The sequence below is a fragment of the Pseudophryne corroboree genome, chromosome 6 (genome assembly GCF_028390025.1).
Source record: "Pseudophryne corroboree isolate aPseCor3 chromosome 6, aPseCor3.hap2, whole genome shotgun sequence".
Lineage (NCBI taxonomy): Eukaryota > Metazoa > Chordata > Amphibia > Anura > Myobatrachidae > Pseudophryne > Pseudophryne corroboree.
In genome coordinates, this window is record NC_086449.1 from 779,961,833 (window position 1) to 779,970,419 (window position 8,587).

Consider the following 8,587-nt stretch of genomic DNA (forward strand, 5'->3'; position numbering starts at 1 on the left):
TTCCTTATGCCTTCTCCAGGTTAATACATCTGCCCCATTGATACAGATAAACCTTACTTGCTACTTAAAAAAAATAAAAAAATTTTTTTTAAATCCCCTCCTGGAGAACCCATGAGGCCATGATAACATGTTGTAAGGCAAATCATGTCATGGCACCCCTTCTCAGCACCTTTTAGTAGGGAAGAGGGTGTGATGTGGGAGGGTACTCTGGTCTTCAAAGGAAGACTCCCCTAATCTCTGGAGATCCTGGCAGGCAGATTAGGGCTATTTATGGGCTAAGCGTATTGGTAGAAGAAAACACAAAATGTTTCAGTGAATAAAGATCCTGGCACTAACGCGATCTCTCCCTGCCATGTTCATTTTCACGTGTATCCACAAACCTAACGACTGATTGGCTTCCTGGTGGTAGATTCCATGACCATGACGGAGACATAGAAATTAAAATGTTTTTATTTCCTTCTCCAACAAATATACTTGTTTGATGCCAATTGATCAGAACATTACACACAGCTGACTTTCTCTTGGTTCATTTACGTCTTTTCTAACCTCAGACTGTCTTTACAGCCTCTGCACTAACCCAAATCCTACACCGTTGTATTCTGCACATATGGTAGGGCACAATGATATCTGGTAAATAACACTCATACAGTAACACATTAATACATGCACAGAATCAAAAACAGTTTATTTTTTAGAAAGTTGCAGCTTTTTCGATAAACTGAGCGAGTTTCACATCTTTTCTGGTCAACTTTCCGCAGTCATGTGTCGTCAAGGTTATTTGAACCTGTATGGACAAAGCATACGCATGAATTACATCCGAATAATTACTAGTATAGAACATTAATGAACAGTCTAATAACTGGGTGTGGATCATTAGATCGACAGTGTCTAGGTCGACAATATTTAGGTAGACAGTCACTAGGTCGACAGGGTTTCCAGGTTGACAGGTCGACATGAGATATTTTTTTTTGTGTCGTTTTCTTCATAGAGTGACCGGGAACCCCAATTAGTGCACCGCTTCACTCGCCATGCTTCGGGCAAATTACCGTTCCAATCTTAGTCCACGTGAATCGTTAAGTATGAAAAAGTTCAACAAAAGATTTTTTTTTTTAAAAACTCAAGTCAACCTTTTGACCTGTTGACCTAGCACATGTCGACCTGGAAACCCTGTCGACCTGGAAACCCTGTCGACCTAGTGACTGTCGACCTATAGTGGTCGACCTAAACATTGTCAACCTAGACAGTGTCGATCTTCAGACCGGATCCCCTAATAACTTTTAATTCAACTTTACAAAAAATGCTGACATATTAAATGCTGGGTGGGATCCTGGCAGTCAAAATACCGACGCAGGAATACAGACACTACTCGGGGAGGGAGTATGTTTAGGCTGCAGGGAGGGAGGGTTAGGCACCCACAGGGAGGGTTAGGGTTAGGCTACGGGGAGGGAGGGTTAGGCACCCACAGGGAGGGTTAGGGTTAGGCTACGGGGAGGGAGGGTTAGGCACCCACGGGGAGGGTTAGGCTACGGGGAGGGAGGGTTAGGCACCCACGGGGAGGGTTAGGCTACGGGGAGGGAGGGTTAGGGCTAGGCTGCAGGGAGGGAGGGTTAGGGTTAGGCACCACCGAAGGTTAGGGTTAGGCTGCGGGAGGGTGGGGGGGAGGGTTGGGTTTAGGTTTAGCCTGTGAGAAAGGATGGTTAGGGGTAGGGGGGTTAGGGATCAAGGTGTGTGGTTTTTTTTTTCCGGTGCTGGGTATCACATATTTTATACAAAAATAGTAAGACTTAAAATAAAAATAGTAAAATAAAAAATAGAAATTGATTATATTTACAGTTTAATTCCAAACTCGCATTCCTTTGTCAAAGTAAATTTGCCTATTTTTGTTTGCACCCCTGAGCGGGTGAAAAGGTAGGTAAGTTCTTTATTCTAAGGTAAATATGTTGAGACTTGCTTCAGAACCCCTTGCACCCCCAGCACCCCAATGATTAATTAGGCATTTGGAAGTTTTATATAAGCTTAATTGAAAAAAACATAAATGGCCTCAAAGTAACCCAAAATCAACTTTTTTTGTTAGTTTATGCTCCCCGAATTTAATAAAAGTATTTAAATGAAAAGTAATTTCTTTTAATCTTTTTTTTAGATTTTTAAAAGAAAAATTAAAGTGGCCTCAATTTCCCCCCAAACCACCTTTTTTCTACTTTTTTTTTTGCATTTTTCATTAAATTCACTTTGTAATTAAATGAAAAATTGTAAGCTTTTTACATACTTTCCTTATGCCCACTAACAGTTTTCTATATGATTCTGCTAGCAAAGTTGACAATTTTTTGGGGTCTAAGAAGGTCTCCCCATTTTTTTTTAATGCTATTTTCCCAGTTCGGTCTTTGGACAAAGGATGTCATTCCAAGGTGATCGCTCGCTAGCTATTTTTTGCAGCGCTGCGAACAGATAGTCGCCTCCTATAGGGGAGTGTATTTTCGCTTTGCAAGTTTGCGAACGCATGTGCAGCCGAGCGGTACCAAAAAATTTTGTGCAGTTTCTGAGTAGCTCAGAACTTACTCAGCCGCTGCGATCACTTCAGCCTGTTCTTGTCCGGAATGGACATCAGACACCCGAACTGCAAATGCTTGGACACGCCTGCGTTTTTCCAAACACTCCCAGAAAACGGTCAGTTGACACCCACAAACGCCATCTTCCTGTCAATCTCCATACGTATGGCTGTGCAAATGGATTCTTCATAAAATCCTTCGCTCAGCAACGATCCGCTTTGTACCCATACGACACGCCTGCGAATTGCGGTGCATACGCATGCGCAGTTCTGACCTGATCGCAGTGCAGAGAAAAATTTAAGCGTGCGATCAGGTCAGAATGACCCCCAAAATACGCAAAAGCAGAGCAAATTGTTTTTTTCTAATTGAATTGTGCAAATTTTGGGTATGCGCATGAAGGCGAATTTAACGACTTTTGCAAACTTGCTCCTAACTGATCTCCACTACAGTATATGGGAATAATTCTGACCACAACTACAGCCCAAAAAATATACTTTTTTTTTTTTTTTTTAAATTAGAGCTTGTACGTTGTTAGTCTATGTTTAAAGAAAATATATGATATCCAGCGCCGGAGAAACACACGCACAAACGTACTCCAAATTTTCCTCCAAGCAGGGCTTTTTTTTGTTTGCAAAAGGTGCAAAAAAAAAGAAAAGAAAAAAAAAACCATTATGAAATTCTCACACCAAAAATACTAAAATAGAGGGAAAGTTAATCAATTCTTTGAGAGCTAAAATAGAGGTGTTGGCCATAGCAACTTCTTGGCTTCTGCCATTTTATAGACGGTGCAAGATGTAAATGATAGCTAAAACTCAACTTCTTTTGAAGATTTGTTACATCTTCCCTTAAAAGTATTCATCATTAGTATGCATTAAAAAAGAAGGTGGAGACAATTGGTCCAGGTGAGTGAAACAAGATGTTCCCCACACAACCAGAGGTTATAGTGAGCTGGAACGAGGCGGAACTGCGTTCCGTCAGTTCCATTTGGAGACGGAACCAGTTCCGCCTCACCTAACCCACAATGTTAGCCGGCGATGCAGGGAGACACTGGGCGCCCACTGAGATTGTATTACCAGAAGGCGCCCGGCTTCCTCTTCACATCGGCAGGAGTGAGCTCCGGCTTTTGCAGTGTGCGGCGTGCGGATCCGAGGAGCGGGCGGCAAGGAAGAAGGACGTCAGCGGTCGGACGCAGGAGCGGGTCTTAAGGTGAGTATATTTTGTGTTTGTTTTTTTGTGTGTAAGCGGCACTACTAAAGAGGCATATCTACAGAGGGCAAAACTAAAGGGGGGGGGGGGGGGGGATCTACAGGGGACAAAACTAAAGGGGCCATATCTACAGGGGGCAAAACTACAGGTAGCAAAACTAAAGGGGCATATCTACAGACGGCAAAACTAAAGGGGGCATAGCTACAGACGGCAAAACTAAAGTGGGCATATCTAAAAGGGGCATAACTACTAGGGGCATATCTACAGGGGTCATATCTAAAAAGGGCAAAACTAAAGTGGGCATATCTAAAAGGGGCATAACTACTAGGGGCATATCTACAGGGGTCATATCTAAAAAGGGCAAAACTAAAGGGGGCATAACTACTGGGGGCATATCTACAGGGGTCATATCTAAAGGGGGCAAAACTACAGAGGGCATATCTAGAGGGGGCAAAACTAAAGGGGGCATATCTACAGGGGGCAAAACTAAAGGGGTAATATCTAAAGGGGGCAAAACTAAAGGGGTCATCTAAAGGGGGCAAAACTACAGGGGGCATATCTAGAGGGGGGAAACTAAAGGGAGCATATCTACAGGGGCCACATCTACAGGGGGCAAAACTAAAGGGGGGATATATACAGGGGGCATATCTACAAGGGGCATAACTAAAGGGGGCATATCTACTGGGGCAAAACATAAGGGGGCATATCTACTGTGAGCATATCTACAGGCGGAAAACTAAAGGGGCATATCTACTGGGAGCATAAATAAATGGGACATATCTACTGGGGAAATTACTACATGGAGCACTACTGAGGGCATTGCATAGGGGCACTTCATAAGGGGTATCACTTCTGGGAACATAAGGGGCACTACTACTGAGGGCACTGCATAAGTGGCACCAATACTATGGGCTCTACATAAGGGGCACTATCACTGCGGGCTCTACCACTACAGTGGGCATTGCATAAGGGGCACTAATGTGCATCATAACTTGAAAAAGGGACACTACTATGTGGTGTAATGTGAATAAGATTGTGCTACTGTGAAGCGTAATTTGAACTGGGGATACTATTGGGTTACCACGCCCCTTTCTTTTTGAGACAACGCCCCTTTTTGTGGCGTGCGCCACAGGCGGGGGGCTCCTGGTGAGTTCCACCAGCTCCCTAGGACCACTTTAAGCACTGCACACAACCATCTCAGAAGGCCTTTCATATGCCTGAAAAACAATGAAACCCCTTTAAACAGGGAAGGCTTCGGTGATCCCTGACAACAGCAGCAGTAATAGGGGGTTGGGTGAGTTTTTATTGATAGTTGCACTAACAGATACCTTATGGCTTTAGGTGGAGGGTTGTTAGCAATAATAGGTTTGAGTAGTCAGTCTCTTTCTTCTGGAAATCCATTTTGAGTTGGCTTTAAAGAAAGAAAAGCAGAAACACACACAGCTGATTGGACTGGCAGAAAGCCCCCATTTCAAAGTCTAATGTGGTGGCAGAACATCCACCTCTGAGTGCACTGGCAGAAGGCCCTCATCATCATCCCATTTTTTTGTAAAATATCCAGGCAGGTGGTGCATGCAGTAACTGGCCCTTCTTTCTTCGCCACCGTCCATTTTTTATTGAATAATAATTTCCATTTTGCCCTGCCAATACTTGACTGGCCTTGGTATATTTAGATAAGTTATTGTGTTATGTAAGTCGCTGCTGCTGGTTGGGGGGGGGGAGGGGGGGGGGATGGTGTTGATGAGCGTTTAACACAGGACATTAATGCTGCATTCAGATCGCAAATGCCGGATCCTACCCGGTAAGAGAAACGTGTCCTTACCGGGTGGGATCCGGCATTTGCGCTCCTCTGCTGGCTTTCCGACCCGGCAATATACTGGGTCGGTTGCCATAGCAGCGGGGGGCGCAGCAGCAGCAGGGGCGGGTGTGGAGGCGGCGCTGGGAGATGAGCTCATCTCCTGCGCCGCCTCTGTCTATACTGTGAATGGGAGCCGTATCGCATCGGAACGGCTCCCATTCACACTGCGCCTGACCCGGTATTCAACCCGGTAATAACCCTTCTTTTTTACCGGGTTGAATTACCGGGTCAGGCGACCCGCTAATTCTGCAAAGGACCTTTCACATCGCACACTGACCCGTTTCGACACGGCAATATGCCGTGTCGATACCGGGTTTTTAGTGCGATGTGAAAGGGGTATAAGTTCCAACACAAATGCTTAATAATTACTAGTGATGTTTTCTCTAAATAAATAGCATAATAATGCACTTGAGAATTATCATCCTGGAAAATTTCCCAATACCCCCCAAGCTCAGAGTCATGGTAGCTTGACATCATCCAGTTAATGACAGAAGTCTGACTGGGCCAGAGCAAAGGCAGCATAAAGTGAATATGTTCAAAAAGATGGCGTTCTCTGACCAATCATCTGCAGGCAGCGAGATGGATGCCGGAAACACTGCACAACATACACCAAAGATGAAACGGGATACATAGGATTATCCTGGTAGATGGGATGCCTTCTGTCACTATACCGTCAGCGGCTTCCCGGCAGGGAGTCCACTCAACACACACCATGCCCGGTGGTTCACTTTGCTCGCACCAGGTTCTATTCCCACTCAGTTGGTGGCGTGGAGCCACCAACCAAGTGGGAATACCAAGCATGTGTCGGGATTCTGGGTGTCGGTACTTCACCGGCTGCTGGGATTCTGGCGTCGGTTTCCTGACAGCATCCCAATGAAACGGCTACAAAATTATTAAAATGTTCAACAAAAACATTTCAGCAACTTCTAGCTACAGGGTAATTGCATTATAGTGTTCCATATTTAAATACAAAAGAAATAAAAACTTTCTTACAATGTATTGCACCCTGAGGAAAGGTCCCTGTGAAACGTTGGTAACTATGCGTCTATGCCTCAATACAAGATTGTTTGAATACAAGTATGTGCACTGCAGTGCCAACTCTTCCTTTTGTTGGACATGAGTGCAAACCCCGCCTTTAATTAGTAATAAAGATAAATAAAATATGCAAATAAAAAGGAAAAGGGCACTGGAAAAGGGAGCTGTCTGTACAATTTTATAAAAATTCAGACTGGACTTATTACATTTAGGGAAATGTAATTATCAGTGATTTTTGCAGCAGGATTTAAAGCAGCTTTTTTTTCTTTCTAAAGGCAAAACCAGTCTGTTTAAATCCCGATGGGAAAATCGTCTATTTGGAGCAAACGCGTTAAAAACAACAGTAACAAAATAAAGGTCTACACATGTTGGGACTGTACTTTAAAAGCAATTACTGGAATCAAGGAACATGACATTACATCACAATCAATTCAGTAGGCAAAGCGAAATGCCTGGGATTCTTTCCCCCTTCCCCGCTCTGCTTAGCCTATTTTTGCTGGAAACCTTTCCACCTTCATCTCATATATACAGCCAGCACTACTGCTCGTGAAATTCAAGAGGGCTGGCCCTGCCACGGCTTGCTACTATGCAGGCCTGGGTGAACACTGTGCCACTGTTAGGAGGTTGTAGCGCTGCTGTAACATGTGATTGAATGTACTGATAGTGCAGAGAGGACAAATCCATTATGACACTTGACAACTATTCCTATGTCATAAGCTCGCAAGTCTGAGGCGTGGAAGTCTTAGCAGGAAGCGTTATTCCCATCTGAGCAACAAAACCCAGTAAAGCGATACTCTGAAAAAAAAATGCAACAGTGGGTTAAGCTCAGGTGATGGAATATGAATGTAATGAATTACCTTGTTGTACACATTAAACCATTCTGGGTGGTGATTCATTTTCTCTGCTTGCAGGGCCACACGAGTCATAAATCCAAAGGCCTGACGGAAAAGAAACACAAATAGTACAGAGGCTGGGCTAACATTGAGACGCTGTTAATGGGAGTGTTTCTGGCTAGTTGTCCTGTAAAAACTGGCATGAGCAGGGGGTCTTTTTCACCGTTCTGTTATGCAAGGTCTCTGTAAATACCTATCACTGGTGCAGTTTAGTCCAATAAAAATGCTTTAATAACTGTAGAAGCACCAAAGCAGAGAGCGACACTGCAGGTAAGAAAGAGGAGCTTCCCAGGTTGTGTGTGCGGGGTGCTAGACTGAACACTATTTACCTGATTGATGATAGATAGATAGATAGATAGATAGATAGATAGATAGATAGATAGATAGATAGATAGATAGATTTCCGATTAACGGCACTTTATTTGCCCTTCTTCAGGCAGCACATATACTTGTTGTATGTGCTGCCTGAAGATGGACATAGAAAGTCCGAAACGTTGAAGGAACCTTATGGTGTAACTATTTGATTCTTAAAAGAGACAGCTGAGTGCCATTAATCGGAATTACATTACATTACATTTACCAGGTACCACAGCATGGTATATATATTTATTTTCCACACACACATTATATTATATACATATATATATACACACATATATATATATATATACATATATATACCGTATATACTCGAGTATAAGCCGACTTTTTCAGCACTTTTTTTTGTGCTGAAAAAGCCACCTCGGCTTATACTCGAGTCAGTGCAGGCAGAGGCAGAGCAGTGTGAAGGAGGGACATGGAGCGCACAGCGCGCGGCGCTCCTGTGTCCCTCCTGCATCTCCGGCGGCAGCAGCGGCGGTTCTATTACAGGAAATACCCGTTCGTGACCTCTGATCACGAACCGGCACTTCCTATAATAGACCCGCCGCGGCCGCCGAAGATGCAGGAGGGACACAGGAGAGCCGCGCACGCTGTGTGCTTCGTGTCCCTCCAGAAGACAGCGCGGGATCGACGGAGGGGTAAGTAACAGCACTGTGGGGCATACCTGG

At 44.2% G+C, this 8,587-nt stretch overlaps 1 protein-coding gene across 2 annotated transcripts in view; it reads right to left on the bottom strand.

Annotated features, from left to right (window-relative positions):
* Nucleotides 1-668: 668 nt before the first annotated feature.
* The window catches only part of PCBD2 (pterin-4 alpha-carbinolamine dehydratase 2), a 164,030-nt gene continuing 156,111 nt past the window's right edge, over nt 669-8,587 (bottom strand). The window contains exons 3-5 of one of the 2 annotated variants that reach the window (XM_063928730.1): nt 7,503-7,583; nt 5,081-5,163; nt 669-784 (exon numbers count right to left, since the gene is read on the bottom strand). In XM_063928730.1, coding sequence (XP_063784800.1) covers nt 5,128-5,163; nt 7,503-7,583 — 117 coding nt within the window. In that variant the 3' untranslated portion in view covers nt 669-784; nt 5,081-5,127. The remainder of the gene's footprint in view (nt 785-5,080; nt 5,164-7,502; nt 7,584-8,587) is intronic. The other variant, XM_063928729.1, reaches the window with a different exon arrangement.